A 21,738-nucleotide genomic window follows, 5' to 3' on the forward strand; every position below is an offset into this window, starting at 1 on the left:
TGACGCCTATTGCTTTCATGAGCTGCCTGACGCCTATTGCTATCATGAGCTGCCTGACGCCTATTGCTATCATGAGCTGCCTGACGCCTATTGCTTTCATGAGCTGCCTGACGCCTATTGCTTTCATGAGCTACCCGACGCCTATTGCTATCATGAGCTGCCCGACGCCTATTGCTTTCATGAGCTGCCCGACGCCTATTGCTATCATGAGCTGCCCGACGCCTATTGCTATCATGAGCTGCCTGACGCCTATTGCTATCATGAGCTGCCTGACGCCTAATGCTATCATGAGCTGCCCGACGCCTATTGCTTTCATGAGCTGCCCGACGCCTATTGATATCATGAGCTGCCTGACGCCTATTGCTATCATGAGCTGCCTGACGCCTATTGCTTTCATGAGCTGCCCGACGCCTATTGCTTTCATGAGCTGCCTGACCCCTATTGCTATCATGAGCTGCCTGACGCCTATTGCTATCATGAGCTGCCTGACCCCTATTGCTATCATGAGCTGCCTGACGCCTATTGCTATCATGAGCTGCCCGACGCCTATTGCTATCATGAGCTGCCCGACGCCTATTGCTATCATGAGCTGCCCGACGCCTATTGCTTTCATGAGCTGCCTGACGCCTATTGCTATCATGAGCTGCCTGACGCCTATTGCTATCATGAGCTGCCTGACGCCTATTGCTATCATGAGCTGCCCGACGCCTAATGCTATCATGAGTTGCCCGACACCTATTGCTATCATGAGCTGCCCGACGCCTATTGCTTTCATGAGCTGCCGGACGCCTATTGCTTTCATGAGCTGCCCGACGCCTAATGCTATCATGAGCTGCCCGACGCCTATTGCTATCATGAGCTGCCCGACGCCTATTGTTATCATGAGCTGCCCGACGCCTAATGCTATCATGAGCTGCCTGACGCCTATTGCTATCATGAGCTGCCCGACGCCTATTGCTATCATGAGCTGCCTGACGCCTATTGCTATAATGAGCTGCCCGACGCCTATTGCTATCATGAGCTGCCCGACGCCTATTGCTATCATGAGCTTCCTGACGCCTATTGCTATCATGAGCTGCCCGACGCCTATTGCTATCATGAGCTGCCTGACGCCTATTGCTTTCATGAGCTGCCTGACGCCTATTGCTATCATGAGCTGCCTGACGCCTATTGCTTTCATGAGCTGCCTGACGCCTATTGCTATCATGAGCTGCCTGACGCCTATTGCTATCATGAGCTGCCTGACGCCTATTGCTATCATGAGCTTCCTGACGCCTATTGCTATCATGAGCTGCCCGACGCCTATTGCTATCATGAGCTGCCTGACTCCTATTGCTATCATGAGCTGCCCGACGCCTATTGCTATCATGAGCTGCCCGACGCCTATTGCTATCATGAGCTGCCTGACGCCTATTGCTATCATGAGGTTCCAGACGCCTATTGCTATCATGAGCTGCCTGACGCCTATTGCTATCATGAGCTGCCTGACGCCTATTGCTTTCATGAGCTGCCTGACGCCTATTGCTATCATGAGCTGCCTGACGCCTATTGCTATCATGAGCTGCCTGACGCCTATTGCTTTCATGAGCTGCCTGACGCCTATTGCTTTCATGAGCTACCCGACGCCTATTGCTATCATGAGCTGCCCGACGCCTATTGCTTTCATGAGCTGCCCGACGCCTATTGCTATCATGAGCTGCCCGACGCCTATTGCTATCATGAGCTGCCTGACGCCTATTGCTATCATGAGCTGCCTGACGCCTAATGCTATCATGAGCTGCCCGACGCCTATTGCTTTCATGAGCTGCCCGACGCCTATTGATATCATGAGCTGCCTGACGCCTATTGCTATCATGAGCTGCCTGACGCCTATTGCTTTCATGAGCTGCCCGACGCCTATTGCTTTCATGAGCTGCCTGACCCCTATTGCTATCATGAGCTGCCTGACGCCTATTGCTATCATGAGCTGCCTGACCCCTATTGCTATCATGAGCTGCCTGACGCCTATTGCTATCATGAGCTGCCCGACGCCTATTGCTATCATGAGCTGCCCGACGCCTATTGCTATCATGAGCTGCCCGACGCCTATTGCTTTCATGAGCTGCCTGACGCCTATTGCTATCATGAGCTACCTGACGCCTATTGCTATCATGAGCTGCCTGACGCCTATTGCTTTCATGAGCTGCCCGACGCCTATTGCTTTCATGAGCTGCCTGACCCCTATTGCTATCATGAGCTGCCTGACGCCTATTGCTATCATGAGCTGCCTGACCCCTATTGCTATCATGAGCTGCCTGACGCCTATTGCTATCATGAGCTGCCCGACGCCTATTGCTATCATGAGCTGCCCGACGCCTATTGCTTTCATGAGCTGCCTGACCCCTATTGCTATCATGAGCTGCCTGACGCCTATTGCTATCATGAGCTGCCTGACCCCTATTGCTATCATGAGCTGCCTGACGCCTATTGCTATCATGAGCTGCCCGACGCCTATTGCTATCATGAGCTGCCTGACGCCTATTGCTATCATGAGCTGCCCGACGCCTATTGCTTTCATGAGCTGCCCGACGCCTATTGCTATCATGAGCTGCCTGACGCCTATTGCTATCATGAGCTGCCTGACGCCTATTGCTTTCATGAGCTGCCCGACGCCTATTGCTTTCATGAGCTGCCTGACCCCTATTGCTATCATGAGCTGCCTGACGCCTATTGCTATCATGAGCTGCCTGACCCCTATTGCTATCATGAGCTGCCTGACGCCTATTGCTATCATGAGCTGCCCGACGCCTATTGCTATCATGAGCTGCCCGACGCCTATTGCTATCATGAGCTGCCCGACGCCTATTGCTATCATGAGCTGCCGGACCCCTATTGCTATCATGAGCTGCCTGATGCCTATTGCTATCATGAGCTGCCCGACGCCTATTGCTTTCATGAGCTGCCTGACGCCTATTGTTATCATGAGCTGCCTGACGCCTATTGCTATCATGAGCTGCCCGACGCCTATTGCTTTCATGAGCTGCCCGACGCCTATTGCTTTCATGAGCTGCCTGACCCCTATTGCTATCATGAGCTGCCTGACGCCTATTGCTATCATGAATTGCCCGACGCCTATTGCTTTCATGAGCTGCCCGACGCCTATTGCTTTCATGAGGTCCCTGAAGCCTATTGCTATAAGGAACACTGATTTTGTATGGGTTAACTTTATGATACGATATATTTTACAGAATATTCGCTGATTTTGAGTATGTATGTGGCTTTTAGCTATGCAGGAGCATTTAAGGGATTTAGCAAGACTATCCCTGTTATTACAAGTGACATAACAGAATTGTCTGTGGGAAACCCTGAGGAGACATACTGTAAACATATAGAAATTTGTCGGTATGAAATTTCGTGGTTTAATGAAAAACAACTAATTCGTTGACACGTAATTTCGTGGATTTCAAATTTTCGGGGAAGACTGACCGTCATAATAATCATACTTTTATGAAAACAACCAGAGTAATAACGAAGCATAATCTGTGTTGACAGCAAGACTTGAGGTTAATGTGCACTGAAGTATGAAAGTGTTGCCGATAATTGTCGATAAGAGCGATAAAGCGGCGCACTTGTGGGTCCCAGCTCACTAATTGCCATCGATGTTGTTTTGACCATATTTGCACTTCTCAGCGCAATCGGCCCCCTAGTAGAAACACTTGAGTAATAAGGTCCCCAAAATACATGTGTGAAAACCGTTATGTCTCTTTTAAATCTTATTTGCGTACATTTAAGATGATGAAAAAAAAAGAGAAAAACTGATAATGTGACCTACTGAAATGAAGTAACTTTTACAAAAACAAATATCTCGGATAACTGACAACACAAGAAAATGTCTGAAATGACATTCAGAAACGACCGATTTTGGATTAAAAATGTATAAATAAACGTTGGTACTTAAATTCGTGGTTCAGTGGACCAACGAAATCCACGAAAATTCGTACCACACGAAATTTAATGGTTTTACAGTATCCACCATCAATCTATGCAAGTGATCAGCTAAACTATCTAAAAGAGGGTCCACTCCACACTAAACATTTCCACAGGCGATCAGCACTGCAATCCTCTGTCCTACTCTTATTCTATGCATATGATCACATAAATGCTGTTTCAGTTCCACATCAGATCACAGTTTAGTCTAGACAAAGGATCTAGTCAGTGTCTTTGTATGGCATGTTCCCATGGAAATTATTTTTCAAATTTCAGCACCACACCAGACCACATTTTATTCTTTGCATACAATCAACTTGAGGCTTTTTGTATGGTCCACCCCCATCAAAGTACTATTTCACAAAATGTCAGCCTCACACTTGTTTGAAGTTTATTCAAAGCATATGATTGTATCTAATCTAGTCCAATGGCATTGAAATGATGGTCTCAAGTCCGCAGTTTATTTTATGCCAACGATTGAATCTGGTCCACTCTGTTTGAAATGATGTTTTCCAAATTTCAGTCCCACACCAGACCACACTTTATTTTATGCATATGATCGACTCAGCGCTACTGTGTGGTCCACTCCACATTCTACTCTATGGGTAAAGGCAGGTAAAGCAATCTGAAACGTGAACAATAAAATTTTCAAAATTTAAGTTGTGTGCTTGTATTAGGAAAGGCAAAATTGATAAATTTGTAGGGAAATGCTGGAGCTACATGTATGGCAATTTAAAACAGCATTATTTTTGTTTTTAAAGTTTTATAGAAACATTTGTTTTACAAGCCTGACTCATTAGCATGTCCTAAAATATTTGTACTTGTGTTATACAAAGTAATTGCTTTACAGAAGAATGCTTGTGTACATTTTGTTAAACATTACGAAAAATCTGCATGGAGGAGAAAACAATGTTTTGCAACATTGGTGGGTTTAATTATTCATATAACACCTATAGAGAGACCCAGTGAACCTTTAAAGCCACACAACTTATTTGGCATAGTAAATTTAAGTATAAATAAGAAACATATTTTATCTGTGCCAATTAGAATATCTGGTTGTTACAAGGTAGAAATCCGTCTTTTTTTCACTTTGAAACTTAAAAATAATCGTGCTTGTCGAAACGGACGAATTCTTCTAGAAATCCTTCTTTCGGTTTTAAAAGCGGTACCGTTTGAAAAAAAAAATTACTTGCTAACTAGGCATTAGATTTATTTTTATCTATGCCAACTAGAATATATCTGGTGGTTACAAGGTAGAAATCCGTCTTTTTTGTGCTTTAAAACTTAAAAATAATCGCGTTTGTCGAAATGGATGAATACATATAGAAATACGTCTTTAGGTTTTAAAAGCGGTACCGTTTGAAAAAAAAATTACTTGCTAACTAGGCTATAGATTCAATGACAATTTTGCACACTTTCAAATTGCATCTATATGTATTGATTAACATGTATTTCAATTTAAGGTCAGAGGCTTTAATTATATGTCAATATTTTATGAGAAACTAATTGTGGTGAACAAACCTTTAATGGAAAATACTGCACTGTAACCCTCTGTAACCCCAAGGCACCGTATTTGCCTTTACCCCACGTGTATACATCACCTAGGTCTGAAAGAAAGGAGGAAACATTCTATATAATGATTAATCTAATATTTCAGTTCATCATCATGTCTAACATGTAGAATGTTCAGTATATTTTGTTATTTTTAAATGTAATAAATCAACAGTTTCAAAAAACTTCATAATATATGACGATTGTTTGCTTATGCATTCAAGATTTAAACATATGGGCCGTGCTCTGTGAAAAGGGGGTTTAATGCAGGTGCATCAATTGTTGTCCCAGACGGGACGACACTTTCTGCCTTAACTGGATTTTTGCTAAGAATAGACATTCTAAAAACAGAAAATTTAATAAAAGCGGCAAGTATCACCCCTGATTGTGCACAGGCTAATCTGGGACGACACTTTATGAACATGCATTTAACCCCCGTTTCACAGAGCCCAGCTCATATGTAAGTGGGGCAAGTTACAAATTTGAGAATTAACAGTTCCATCCCCAGCCCGGCCACATACATTGTGTTGGTATTGGTCATGCAATCTTTTCGACGGTCATTCTCCCCCTACCTCTGATTCTGGTAGGGAAGTTTTCATTCAGTTACAGGTAAGTACTAGTATATGAAATTAGTACTTTTAAACCCACAAGCCCAGGTAAAGTTAATGCTGATTAAAAGACTGCCATGATATCAAACGAAATACTGTTGAAAACGGGAAAAAACTAACCAACCAAACAAACAAACAAACCTCAACAACCGCATATTCACTTATAACAGCTAAGTCAAGCTCGATTGGTCAATGTCAGCTCAGGTACTATTTAAAAGTAATCTCAGGTACTCTTAAGTATACCACAAAGTACCCGTGGTACGTAAAATATACTCAAAAGTACCCCAGAGTCATGTGTGTTTAAGATTATTTCATGTACGTTAGGTACATTGGAGTTTACATAAGAGTACCTGGGGTAAGCAGTACATGAGCTTACAACGACAACAGAGTCATAGAAATCAGGTCATTTAATTTATACAAGAGTTCCGCGGTCGGAGATGACCGCATTGAAGCCGGATTTTTGATTTAAATGACAGGAAAGTACCTTTCGTGTCCAAGCATACCAAAGTTATAACAATTTTAACATTTTAACATTTAAGGTCACAGTGACCTTGACCTTCAAATGAATGACATTGAAATGACCAGTGGTCATCTTCTAGTACTGGCCAATCTTTATTTCAAGTTTGAAGACTCTAGGTACAAGCATACCAAAGTTATAACATGAAATAAGAACTTTAACATTTTTACATTCAAGGTCACAGTGACCTTGACCTTCAAATGAATGACCTTGAAATGTCCAGTGGTTACTTACTAGTTCTGGCCAACCTTCATGTCAAGTTTCAAGACTCTAGGTCCAAGCATACCAAAGTTATAACAACTTTAACATTTTTACATTCAAGGTCACAGTGACCTTGACCTTCAAATGAATGACCTTGAAATGTCCAGTGGTTACTTACTAGTTCTGGCCAACCTTCATGTCAAGTTTCAAGACTCTAGGTCCAAGCATACCAAAGTTATAACAACTTTAACATTTTTATATTGAAGGTCACAGTGACCTTCACCTTCAAATGAATGACCTTGAAATGACCAGTGGTCATCTGTTAATCCTGGCCAACCTTCATGTCAAGTTTGAAGACTCTAGGTCCAAGCATACCAAAGTTATACCAGGAAATAAGAACTTTAACATTTTTACATTCAAGGTCACAGTGACCTTGACCTTCAAATGAATGACCTTGAAATGACCAGTGGTTACTAACTAGTTATGGCCAACCTTCATGTCAAGTTTCAAGACTCTAGGTCCAAGCATACCAAAGTTATAACAACTTTAACATTTTTTATATTGAAGGTCACAGTGACCTTGACCTTCAAATGAATGACCTTGAAATGACCAGTGGTCATCTGTTAATCCTGGCCAACCTTCATGTCAAGTTTGAAGACTCTAGGTCCAAGCATACCAAAGTTATACCATGAAATAAGAACTTTAACATTTTCGAGCACGCCGCCACCCCGCCCGCCCGCCCGACAACATCAATCTATAAGCCGAGATTTTTTCGAAAAAAATCCGGCTAAAAATCGTGAATGGCGTATAATATTGAAATGCTCAAATACAACCCATTTGCAGAATATGGCCATGATTAAGAGTTCACTTTTAGGACCCAAGTGAAACCACGAGACCAAACCAGCATTGCGCAAGACTTTGGAATTCCCAATTAATCTCTTAGTACAAACAATGCTAGCGCGTTTTATCCACCAATGAGCTTCATTCAAATAATCACAGCTGAAATGATATGTGACTTTGAAGGGGGATTGCTCCAGTCAGCTTCATTTTTACCAGAATATTAGTGGGCATTATAAATGCTTTCTCAATTATCAATCAAATATTTTCTTAATTTGATGTGTGCTATAATTCAATTTTTACATCATTCTAGAGCTAAAATAACCATACACAAATACTGATTTAAAATTCTGGTACAATGGTACCCATTTTGGGAAATTGAGGCACAGGGGTACCCTTGATTTATAAATTCAGGCACAGGGCTACCCTTGATTTATAAATTCAGGCACAGGGCTACCCTTGATTTAGAAATACAGGCACAGGAGTACCCTTGATTTAGAAATACAGGCACAGGGTTACCCTTGATTTAGAAATACAGGCACAGGGGTACCCTTGATTTAGAAATACAGGCACAGGGGTACCTTGATTTAGAAATACAGGCGCAGGGGTATCCTTGATTTAGAAATACAGGCACAGGGGTACCCTTGATTTAGAAATACAGGCACAGGGGTACCATTGATTTAGAAATACAGGCACAGGGGTATTCTTGATTTAGAAATACAGGCACAGGGGTACCCTTAATTTAGAAATACAGGCACAGGGGTACCCTTGATGTAGAAATTCAGGCACAGGGGTGTCTTTGTGCTTGAAGGCCCAATTAAAAGCATGCCTTTGCCATTAATACAATTACAGCGCTGCAATTGTTCTAAACACTTCATAGGAATTTCTCCCTTTAAGTGTTTACTACATTACACCCTGGTAATTGTTTTCCCAACCCATAACACCATCCCTACCTGTGACAGCTGCAAAGTGACTCATCCCACACTTGACTTCTGTGACCTTGACCTCTGGCTGCAGCTCGTTGACCCCAAATAGTGGCAGGGGCAGGAGGCTAGGAGACTGCAGCATGTCCACTTTGGGCCCCTTTCCTAGTACCCCGTAGCCCCAAACATATACCTCGCCTTTCTCTAAAACAATTGACAATATTGAGTTATGAATATTTTGAGTCTTCTTTCTCCTTACATATAAGTGTGAAATTAATGCGTTATATCACACATCCCAAACGATAATTTCTCACCCTTCTCTAGATTTTTTTTTTATATTAATAAATAAATAACTTATAAATAATAATAAATAACTTTTCATCAAGCTTTATGTTTTTTTCTACTTATAAACTAGGGCAATATACAGGAAATAGGGCAATATACAGGAAATAGGGCAATATACAGGAAATAGGGCAATATACAGGAAATAGGGCAATATACAGGAAATAGGGCAATATACAGGAAATAGGGCAATATACAGGAAATAGGGCAATATACAAGAAATAGGGCAATATACAGGAAATAGGGCAAAATACAGGAAATAGGGCAATATACAGGAAATAGGGCAATATACAGGAAATATATCACATTATTCCAAAGGATAATTTCTCCCCTTCTTTTGAAAAGAACAATTGAACATGTTGAGTGGTGAATGGCTTGGGCATTTTTTCTCTACATAAATTAGAGCAAAAGAATGACAATTTATTGCATTATCCCAAAGGATAATTTTAGTGAGTTTTACTAATAATTAAGAAACCACCTGAACTTGTGTTAACTTTTATGGAATAAGTATTAAATAATTCTCCTCCCTTCCCAAAAAAATCAATGTCACAAACACTGACCAGGCCTTCGATTTCCAATCCCAGCCAATTGCCTCACATTAGCATTGTTTGTTTTAAGAAACAAAGCTAGCTTATTGCCTGCAACTTTTTTCCAATTGATTAAATCTTACATTTATATATAATAAAACTGATAAAAATTCCCATCAAGAATTTACCATTTAACAGAGCGCATATCGATCCACCCGTTGCCACTTGCATCACTTTCCCACAATTCCTCACCGGCAGATGAGTCGGCATGCTGACCTGCGTCTCCGAAGTAACCATAGACAACTGGCTGTATTCGGAATTTCCCCACCCAAAGACGTCGCCAGCTTCCGAAACGGCCAGCACGCAGTCAGCTCTGCAGGCGATGTCCCTGATCTTTACGCCATCAATATCTCCTTTGAGTCTTTCAGGCTGGCCAACGTTTTCGTAAGTCTGAAGACCTTGAAATGTTACACAAACTTCTCATGAACTATGATTTTCTAAATAATATATAAATGATTATTCAATATGTCTTAAAAACTGTCTTAGTGTTTTGTGCATTTTTTTCAAAACATCCAGTCTAATAGTACATGCATATGCTTAAGTTGTTGTTTTTATAACTGGTTAAAGTTGCAAATTTTATCAACTCATATTAATATTTTAAAGTTAATAAAGACATACACACTCATAATTATGCTGTTTATTAAAAAGATTTAAAGATTTTCATAATGTACAATGGAATGTGTTCACTCTATTGCAATATGATAAGTGAGCCAATGAATGGTCGGAGTACTGAAGCACCCACTATTTTCTTGGACATAGAAAGAGCTCATAAACTTTGAAATGCAACAACATTACCCGTCTGTCCGTCTGCACCAAGCCCGCATGAGTACACCTTGCCGTCTGATGTGAGGAACAGGCTGTGGTCCGCCCCGCATACCATCTATAGTATGTAGATACACTAGATGCACAACATGGTATTTATTTTTAATTCATGCATTAAACAACAGTATTTCTAATCACTTTTAAATTCACTTCACCGTCACTTTAAATCGAGGGCTCGTCAACTAACAGACTCAATAAATCAATTACTTGATCCCTCAATGCCTTATTAAATCACTTACTAGTTTCCTGAATGACTCATTAAATCACTTACATATTCCCTCAATGACTCTTTAAATCCCTCAACCACTCAATAAATCACTTACTTGTTTAGTCAACCACTCAATAAATCACTTACTTGTTTAGTCAACCACTCAATAAATCACTTACTTGTTCAGTCAACCACTCAATAAATCACTTACTTGTTCCCTCAATCACTCATTAAATCACTTACTTATTCCTTCAATGACTCATTAAATCACTTCCTTGTTTCCTCAATGACTCATTAAATCACTAACTTGTTCCTTCAATTACACATTAAATCACTCACTTGTTCCTTCAATGACACAATAAATCACTGACTCGTCCATTTCACATTTTTTATCACTAACTCATTTATTGACTACTGGACACTTATATAAATTCATGCCAAACTGAATAATTGTTGAATTTTATTAATGGGAAGCAGTTTACCTTTAACAAATATGCTTTGATTCTTTTCCTATTATCAGTGTTTTTACCATTGTGGGAATCGGTCCCGGTCCCTTTGGATTGGGGAAATTCTCAGTATTTGACTAAAATTGGGAAAATTGTGGTGTTTAGTTAAAAAATGCTTTAAGACTTAGAAAAAAAGTTTTTTCAGTATTAAATTTACTAAGATTCAACATTTTGAGCTGTATGAGAAATAAATGTCAAGATCAATAAAACACAAATTAGTTTGAACTTGGGAATTGGCAACTTTCAGGTTCCAGTTTAGAAATACTTTATTCATTAGGAGATGGGAATGGGGCTGAATACTTGCCCAAAATTTGAAAGAAACAAGAGGGCCATGATGGCCCTGTATCGCTCCACTGTTTTTTATGCGAAAAAAAGCGTGCAATGTGCATGGAATGAAATGAACTCAAGCATGTGACTTTCTCTTTCTATCCCTCGTCCCACTGGGCACTTATAGTTGGAAGGGTGAGCATTTTTATATATGGAAAACGTTACTACGGTGTTAACTAAACAGACTAAAAAGCCCGGGTATTGTCGCACCGGTCCTTTGCTTATAACGTAGGTACATTTATCTCTCCAAAATATGTTGTCGTTCTTTCTATTTCAAATATTTTAGATGCTGAAGATCAAATCTACGCATTTGATTTGAAACAGATTCACAAGACCCGTAGGAATTAAAATGCCTTAACCCTTTACCAAACGACACATTTTGGACTGTCCCAATTTGAAAGAGGTTGCAGACGACAATTAAATTGTAATGGAATATGAAGGAAATGATCAGGTAGAGTAGAAATAATTGTTGATCATCTTGAGCAATTTCTCCTTTTATCACAATTATTTATAAAGTCGTCAGCTACAAACCCGTAAAATCCTGTTAGTGTTTGGTAAAGGGTTAATAATCTCTGGTTCCTTCTCAGAGCCTTTCACACATTTATAACAAATACAATAGTAGCATCTTTCTTTGTAAACAATCATCTCAAAATATAATTTTAACAACCCACACATCCCTAAGACCAACAGGCCTGAGAATATTATGATAATCTAAAGATTATTTCTTTATATTTATAAATGTATTTAATAAAGTAATACATTTGACTTCTAAGATCAATTCATTACTTATATTAAGAAAATTATAAAATGGTCAGAAATATATATGGATCGTTGAGCAATTGGCAATCATATCCACAATTCATGAGTCACGATTCACAAATGGAACAATGAATCATTAATATTTAAACAAGCAAATTCGTAGAATTTATATCCCCTGCAACATATGCTTTGTTTGAGGATGGGTGCAAATCAGACGGATGAACATACTGACAGATGGACGGACGTAAAAGCATTTTTTCAAGATACAAAGGGCCATAACTCTGGTTTTAACAGATGGTGTACAATGCCATTTGGCGTGAATCATCCACTTATGCTTATATATACTCATACCAAGTTTCAATGAAATATGCCAAAGCACTTCCAAGATATGGCTCCGGAAACAAAAGTGACGGACTGACAGCTGTACGGACAGCCAAAACATTATCCCTCTGCCTCTGGTGGGGGATATATACTCATACCAAGTTTCAATGAAATCCGCCAAAGCACTTCCAAGATATGGCTCCGGACACAAAAGTGTCTATACTAAAAAGCATTTTTTCAAGATACAAAGGGCCATAACTCTGTTTTGAACAGATGGTATACAATGCCATTTAGCGTGCATCATCCATATATATACTCATACCAAGTTTCAATGAAATCCTCCAAAGCACTTCCAAGATATGGCTCCGGACACAAAAGTGTCTATAGTAAAAAGCATTTTTTCAAGATACAAAGGGCCATAACTCTGTTTTGAACAGATGGTATACAATGCCATTTGGCGTGCATCATCCATATATATACTCATACCAAGTTTCAATGAAATCCGCCAAAGCACTTCCAAGATATGGCTCCGGACACAAAAGTGCCTATAGTAAAAAGCATTTTTTCAAGATACAAAGGGCCATAACTCTGTTTTTAACAGATGGTGTACAATGCCATTTGGCGTGCATCATCCTCTTATGCATATATATACTCATACCAAGTTTCAATGAAATCCGCCAAAGCACTTCCAAGATATGGCTCCGGACACAAAAGTGCCGGACGGACGGACAGCCGGACAGACGGACAACGCCAAAACAATATCCCTCCGCCTCTGGCGGGGGATAAAAACAGCATATATGATAGTTAAGAGCATTGCAAATCATTAATTCCAACACCTACTCTTGGATACAAAGTTTGAGTTTACCATGCAGTATCATATATTGACTTATCTTGAAATAATTATGTTCATGGAAGTTGTGTTTTTAAAATCAGAAAGATATTATTAAACTGGTTTAAACACTACAAAAAAAGACATGAAATTAATATGTCATCCGAAATATTTTTACCCGGATATATGGTCACTTTCGACATATTAAAATAAAACCCAACTTTTATCAGTTTATAAGAAAAACATGTATAACACATGTTCTTACTTCAATTCCTTTGTAAGCAGTCACCATCTGATCTAAAATGGCACTAAATGACAGGGTTTTATCTCATGACGAGAAGATTTGTAAAGTTGTCACAAAATAGACCCTATATAAGCATATATTCAATTTTGTGACCCAGGGGCAGGGTCAAATTTAACCCCAGTGGCATAATTTGAACAAATTTGGTAGAGGACAATTAGATGTCTCTACATACCAAATTTGATAGCCCTAGGCCCAATGGTTATGGAGGAGAAGATTTTGAAACTTTTCACAAAATAGGCCTTATATAAGCAAATTTTCAATTTTAAGACCCTTGGGGCAGGGTCAAATTTGACCCCAGGGGCATAATTTGAACAAATTTGAAAGAGGTTCAGCCCAGGAACATTCTTGAGAAATTTCATCAGAATTGGACCAGTAGTTTAGGTGAAGAAGATATTTAAAGAAATAGTTAACGCACGCACAATGGATACAGGACCATGACATAAGCCCAGCTGGCCTCTGGCCAGTGGAGCTAAAAAAACACTTATTTTGCTCATATAAATTGCAAAGTCCATGTATGCTCTTACCTTTGAAATGTTATCTGGTAAACCCTCAATCTTCTGTATATTTGAGACTTTACTGCAAATAGAGAAATAACGTATCAATAACATATAGGAAGGTTACATATACCCTGTTAATGATATTCAATTAGTGTAAATATTGTCAGTTCATTACAAACATTGATTAAAATGATCAAAAGAACCATAACAAATGCTTGACTAATGACAATGACCCCTTGTGCCTCATGTTGCAGTATGTTAGGAGTTGTCATAATCATGTTATAGAAATTCTATGTTGAAAAAAGATCATAATCAAACACTCTTCCATCGTCGCTATCAATGGGGCGGAAAAGAGTCTAACAAATTTACAGTTCATAGTACGATGTATTTCAAGTTTCAATTTAATCTGATGATTAATGTAGTTTGCAACAAAACATTTCTTACAAAATTTACACAGATATACCGACAGATTAACAATAAACAAGAGGGCCTAAAAGGCCTAAAGTTGCTCACCTGAGATAACAAGATATTATTGGGACAAATCTTCTGACCAAGTTTCATGAAGACCGTCCCTTGGAAGCCATGTTTTTCAAGCAAATATAATTATTTTCGAACTCATCCAAGATATCATTGAGACTAATCTTCTGACAAAATTTCATGAAGATTGGACAATAAATGTGGCCTCTAGAGTGTTTACAAGGTTTTACTATAGCCAGATAAGGAAAAATGCCCCCCCCCCCCCCCCTGACAGCCATGTTTTTCAACCAAAGAGCATCAATTTTTAACTCTTCTAAGTAATTATTGGGATGAATCTTCTGACCATGTTTCATTAAGATTGGACGAAAAATGTCGCCTCTAGGGTGTTAACAAGATTTTACTATAGCCATATATAGCCATATAAGGAACAACTCCCCGCCCCTTGACAGCCATGTTTTTCAAGCAAAGGTTACCATTTTCAAACTCATCCAAGATATTATTGGGACAATTCTTCTGACCAAGTTCCATGAAGATCGGAAAATAAATGTAGCCTCTAGAGTGTTAACAAGGTTTTACTATAGCCATATTAGGAAAAATGCCCCGCCCCCTTGTGGCCATGTTTTTCAACCAACCAGCATCATTTTTTAACTCTTCCACGATATTATTGGGATGAATCTTCTGACCAAGTTTCATGAAGATTGGACAATAAATGTGGCCTCTAGAGTGTTAACAAGATTTTACTATAGCCATATATAGCCATATAAGAAAAAATGACCGCCCCTTGGCAGCCATGTTTTTCAAGCAAAGATTACCATTTTTAAACTCATCCAAGATATCATTGGAAAAAATCTTCTGAGCAAGTTTCATGAAGAACGGAAAATAAATTTGGACTGTAGAGTGTTAACAAGGTTTTACTATAGCCATATGTTGAGAATATGTAAACGTCATGCTTTGCCGCCATGGCGCGTTAACGTCGATGACGTCATTGTTGTTGTTATGATTTAAAAAGAGTAAATACAGGATCGAATTCCACCGCACACGCACCCAACGGGCTACAACCAACTACTGTCCATGTAGTTAATGGACTACCGCAAAATTCTGCAACCATGCAGACTTGGTCACTGTCGACTTCTGCCACAACGCCAGTATGGCTTTCACAAAGTTTCGAAACCGCACAATCAGGGAAATCGACGATTTCCGCCACAGCGCCATCTTGTGTACCCTCGACGTCCATGATCACACCTTTTGAGCTACAGCCGACATACACTGAGTTGCCTTTTATGATGCATACTTCCACCGCAGGGCCTACTGGACAGCCTGTTTATCCCGCTGGTCACTCATCTTCATGAAACTGCAACTGGTATGCTAGAGATCCTCCGCAAGTTGTCACTCCAACCGAAAGTTCGGGTTTTCATTCAAATGCTAGTAGTTTTCACAGACTTCCAAAATTGACTCTCCCGTCATTTGATGGCAACATATTGATTTGGCAAACATTTTGGGATTCGTTTCAAACGACAGTGCATTTCAATCCGAGTATAACTGATATTCAGAAGTTCAGTTATTTGAAATCCCAACTTGAACATGATGCTGCTAGGACTATAGAAGGGTTTTCGCTTACAAATGCTAACTATCACAAGGCTATTGATCTCTTGCGACAGAGATATGGACAATCTCACAAAATCATTCATGCCACTATGCAGGCCCTTGTGCAATTACCAGTGCCAACAAATTCATTGCATAGTCTTAGACAATTATATGATACAATGGAAACGTTTATTCGAGGTCTTGAATCATTGGGACAGGATCAAACAACGTATGGTGCTAGTACTCATTATCCTCGATAAACTCCCGAGGAAAGTACGCAAACATTTAGCGCGCGAACACGGCGACAGAAACTGGAATCTGAGAGAATTGCATTGTGCGATATTTCGTGAGATTGAAATTGCCGAAGTTGGGCTAAATGCAGATCAGGGATCGGCATTCGGATCAGCTAGCACATTCTACACAGCTTCAACGTTTAAATAAAAGAATACACTACGGATGAAGCCGCACACCTCACAAAATAAACATATTGAAGTGCGATGCCAATGTTCCAAGTTCAAGGACGCAGCCAGCAGGCTTAAAGTTGTAAAAGAGAAGAAACTGTGCTTTAATTGTCTTGGAAGTCTCGCTATGCCGTTCAAAACACCGATGCCAGAATTTTGGTAAAAAGCATCATACCTCAATATGCAAGATGAACACTCGACACGATGTACCGGAAGTCAAACAACGGAAACCGGAAACGAATGTGTTACACATGTCTACTACTCATAGTAGACACACTTCAATTCTCTTGAAGACGGCGATAGCTACAGTTTTATCACATACAATTTCCTCAGATGCCGCAATCTTGTTTGACGAGGGATCGCAGAGATCGTTTATCACAAAAGAGTTTGCCCAAATGTTGAAACTCACACATAAAAGTACAGAAACAATTCAGCTCGCGACATTCGGTGGTTTGAACAAGCAAGTACAGCATGTTAACACCGCAACTGTGTATCTGCAGACGGATGACGAAGACAAGGTTCCTATCCGTGTGCCGAAGATTGCCGCCCCTATTGAGAACTGTGTTACTTCGGCAGTAAGACAGTTACCCCATCTCTGTGGTTTGAAATTAGCGCATCCCATCCATGAACATAGTCACATGAACATCTCTCTTCTTATTGGTGCTGACTTTTATTGGGACATAGTGGAAGATCGTGTGATACGCGGAAATGGCCCAACTGCTGTTAAATCGAAAATCGGATACCTTTTGTCTGGACCGATACCGCATGACACTACTCAACGACCTGTGCATCACGTCATCAGCGTCATCACAAGTTTAAATGTGATTAATACCACCCTTGAAAAGTTTTGGTCGCAAGAGAGTATGGGTATTAATGATTCCACAACTAAGCGAAATCTCCAGGACGCGATGGAACAATATCAGGAGAGCAGTATACAGTTCTGCGATGGTAGATATGTCGCTAAATTTCCATGGAAAGACGACCATCCAGATCTCCCTTCGAACCATGATATCGCCCTAAGAAGAACGAAGAGCACAATTAGGAGACTCCGACATGAACCGGAAATGCTATAAGCGTACAGCTCAATCATACAAGATCAAGAAAGAAGAGGCTTCATTGAAAAGGTTACAGACAATTCCCAGGCTCCAGTACATTATATACCTCATGACGCAGTTAAAAAAGATTCACCCCTTTAAGAATCGTGTATGATTGCAGCTGCAGACAGTCATGTAATGATCCAAGCCTGAATTATTGCCTAAGATCAACCCCGCCAATTCTTAATGAACTGACTGCCATACTAACGCGCTTTACAATGCATCGGTTTGCTGTGATGACAGACATTGAAAAAGCGTTTTTACACGTTGGTTTACATGAGAAAGATTGGGATATGACACGTTTTTACTGGCTAGAAGACCCCAATAACCCGTTAAGCCGTTTGATTGCTTACAGATTCCGTGTAGTTTTATTTGGCGCCACGTGTTCACTGTTTATTCTGAATGCCACGCTTATGAAACACCTGAGTACCAACACCGAAAACGGAGCGTCTGCTATCATACTTCAGGACTTGTATGTCGACAATATTATATCAAGTTTCAAGAATGAAAAATCCATGATGCAGTTCTTTCACGATTCGAGAAAGTTGATTGGAAATGCTGGGATGACTCTAAGATCATGGACATCAAACAGCATTAATCTGAAACAATTTGCCACTTCGGGTTGTATACAAGAAAAGAATACCGATGTCAAGGTCCTTGGAATGCTCTGGAACACTACTGAGGACACCCTATATTTCATCGAGAAAAAAATCCCTACCACAACACATGTAACTAAACGATTGATTCTGAACCATTCGGCACAGATTTAAGACCCGCTTGGACTTCTTAGCCCTGTGACAGTCAGAGCAAAATTGCTGATGCAAGACCTTTGGAAGGTAACATTCCACTCGACACAGAATATCAGTATTGATGGAACTGTATTGCAGACGACTTAAATGCCGCTTCCTGTGTTCGGTTCCCGCGGAACTATTTCCAAGAGAAAGACACACAACACCCGCAATTACACGTTTTCGTTGACGCAAGTGTGCAATCCTACGGAGCAACTGCATACATTGTGAGAAACAAAGAAAGCTGCTTGGTTATGTCGAAAAATAGAGTGGCACCCCTGAAAAAGCTCACATTACCACAACTCGAACTTATGGCTGCAGTAGTTGGCGCGAGACTCGCAGATCATTTACGATCATCTCTCAACATTGAGGATATCATTTACTGGTCGGACAGCCAGATTGTGCTGTACTGGTTGTCGTCTACTAAGTCACTTAAGAAGTTCGTTTCAAGACGGGTAAACAAAATCTGTGAAATCACCGGAAAAGTTCACTGGAAGTACTGTCCAACATACGACTTACAGACTCGCGGTGTCACCGCCAAAGCCTTTTTGGAAAACTGTTTGTGGATAAAAGGACCTGACTGGTTATGTTCTCCATCAAGCTGGCCGTCATGGAAACCGGTAGATGAAAGAGAAATCGCCTGAAACGACAGGTTACATACCGGAAGTAACAAACCATACGTGTTCACCGTTACTGAAACACAGCTTAAGCCATCAATTGCGTCTATTATAATATCAAGGAATACAGTTCATTCACCAGACTACATCGATTGCTGACATACGTTCGACGATTTCTTCATAATTGCCGCGTGAAGATACAAAACAGGTACATCGGTGAATTATCAACTCGAGAATTGAAAGACGGAGAAAGAAAGTTGATTTCTTTAGTGCAAAGAGAAGTATCTCAACCTGAGCTCCAATGTTTGACTTCAGGCTTACGTAGTTCATCTATCGTGAAGCAGCTGAAATTGTTCATAGATGAAGCAGATTGCATTTGATGCAGAGGTAGAATTCATAACGTTCCTGTTAGTGAAGATACGAAGTACTCTCTTCTACTCCAAAGAAACACCATTTCACGACACTTGTCATACGCCATTCACACGAAACTCTTAAGCACTCTGGTTAAAATGCAACAGTTACCTTCCTGAGACAGAAGTTTTGGATTCCGGCCATCCGACAAGTCGTAATATCAGTAACCCGGATGTGTGTTGTCTGTCGACGAGTGTGTGGACCGGCATATCGAGCACCGGATCCACTGCCACTACCTAAAATGCAAGTCGTTGACAGCCCAACGTTTGCCGTCACAGGCCTTGGTTTCACTGGCGTATTGTCTATTCGAGAATCCTCCAGAAGTGAGAAGGTGTATATTTGCCTCTTCACCTGTGCATCAATGCGTGCCGTACACCTCGAAGTGGTACCTTATTTTTTACCAAAGATGCATTTATGAACGCTTTTCGACGATTCGCAAGCCGAAAGTCCATGCCACACACAGTGTTGTCCGACAATGCAACTACATTTAAAGCCGCATCCCGTAATCTACAGAATTTAATACAGTCTCCATCCATTCAGAGGAATTTCTCCAACATGGGCATCACATGGAAGTTCATTCAGGCTGTCAAGTGACCTTTTTTCAAAAAGTAGGAAAAAATAGGAACTACTTTTGCAAGAAAAGTAGGAAAAAAGTAGGAAAAAGTAGGAACTTTTCCCTCAAAAGTAGGAATACATAATACTAATTTTTTAGACACAGGTCCAGGAAACATAGCTTGAAACAGAGCAGGAGTGCCATCACATGTTCTGTATGGATACCCACTTGAAGCTTTCTTAAGAAGATTTCAGCCTTTTGTACCTGTTCCTTGTGTGATGGATGTACGTGTACTTGCATACAGATAGATTTATCCCCACCACCCTGAGAGCTGCTTGGCTTTGGGGCACTTCCAAACAAACGCTTTTGTGAATTATCATGCATGTATTTCATGTTTTCATTGTGTTTTTATCCATCTGCATGACTTATCAGTTGATAAGCACCAGAATTACTACAAGATGGACTTCATTCAGACAGTACAATATCTTGCAAACTCATTGCCGGTATCTCTCTTTCACCATGATCGAAGTGTTTTTCCACTGTTGTCCAACTTCTCCATCCATGAATGGTTAAACTTTGTTTTCCCACTAGGCATTTTAGCACTTATAGCGTATCTATGATAATAAAGTATCAAGCAAAGCTAACCTGATAAAGAAGTATACATGTAATTAGATGCTGTTCATGTTGGTGTATCATCAAATAAGTGGTTAGAGGTCTTCTGTGTATCGATATAAAAATGGTAATATATTGTGCATGTTATATCCTTAAGCAGAAGACCAAATTTATTTATTGATACACCAACTTGTTGTACAAGATTAATACTAGTATATAAAGCAGTGTCAATGCTCTGCTACAGCTACATTGTGAAACCTTTAAATTGACAATAGGGTGCAGTTATAATGACTTAAGTTACATTCAAAATGACTGGTCATTGCGGAGCAGATTATGCAACTGGAGTAGGACCTTATCACCTGACATCTTTTATGACATCACTGATTGGGCAATTAAACAGTTGCACTACATTGTTTATTCCAGTTTCAAATAATGGCTTTTACATTATTGATGACTTCGCGGGAGTGTAATGATGCCCTTTAATAATTTTAATACTTTGCTTTAACACCTTGAAGTTAAATCACTAGCTATGGCATCATTAGACAAGAATTGTGTTTGTCCGAAACACAATGCCCACCATTGCGCCGCTTTGAAATTAAAATTTCAATATATCATTTTGCAGGTTTAAAAGTTATCTCCTTTTTAAAGCTTATTACTACCCTTGGATTGAATTTTTTTGCTTTTGACCTTGAAGGATGACCTTGACCTTTCACCACTCAAAATGTGCAGCTTCATGAGATACACATGCACATGCCAAATATCAAGTTGCTATCTTCAATATTGCAAAAGTTATGGCCCATATTAAAGTTTTCAGACAGACAGACAGACAGACAGACAGACAGACTGACAGACTGACAGTACAACTGCTATATGCCACCCTACGGGGAGCATAAAAATGTATCAGGGCATTTAGGCCCTGTGCATTTATCTTTAATTACTTAACATGATGTAACTATGATATCAATAGAACATCTTATCTGTTGTCATGTAATACAGAATTTATTACATTATATTTGTAAATGATGAAAACTCTGCA

At 40.0% G+C, this 21,738-nt stretch overlaps 1 protein-coding gene across 3 annotated transcripts in view; it reads right to left on the bottom strand.

Annotated features, from left to right (window-relative positions):
* Nucleotides 1-3,420: 3,420 nt before the first annotated feature.
* The window catches only part of LOC127843066 (RCC1-like G exchanging factor-like protein), a 39,411-nt gene continuing 21,093 nt past the window's right edge, over nt 3,421-21,738 (bottom strand). For all 3 annotated transcript variants that reach the window (XM_052372871.1, XM_052372868.1, XM_052372869.1), the window contains exons 8-13: nt 14,133-14,184; nt 10,328-10,412; nt 9,661-9,930; nt 8,634-8,807; nt 5,488-5,573; nt 3,421-4,591 (exon numbers count right to left, since the gene is read on the bottom strand). In XM_052372871.1, the coding sequence (XP_052228831.1) occupies nt 4,514-4,591; nt 5,488-5,573; nt 8,634-8,807; nt 9,661-9,930; nt 10,328-10,412; nt 14,133-14,184 (745 nt within the window). In that variant the 3' untranslated portion in view covers nt 3,421-4,513. The remainder of the gene's footprint in view (nt 4,592-5,487; nt 5,574-8,633; nt 8,808-9,660; nt 9,931-10,327; nt 10,413-14,132; nt 14,185-21,738) is intronic.

This window comes from Dreissena polymorpha, chromosome 8 (assembly GCF_020536995.1).
Source record: "Dreissena polymorpha isolate Duluth1 chromosome 8, UMN_Dpol_1.0, whole genome shotgun sequence".
Classification (NCBI taxonomy): Eukaryota; Metazoa; Mollusca; class Bivalvia; order Myida; family Dreissenidae; genus Dreissena; species Dreissena polymorpha.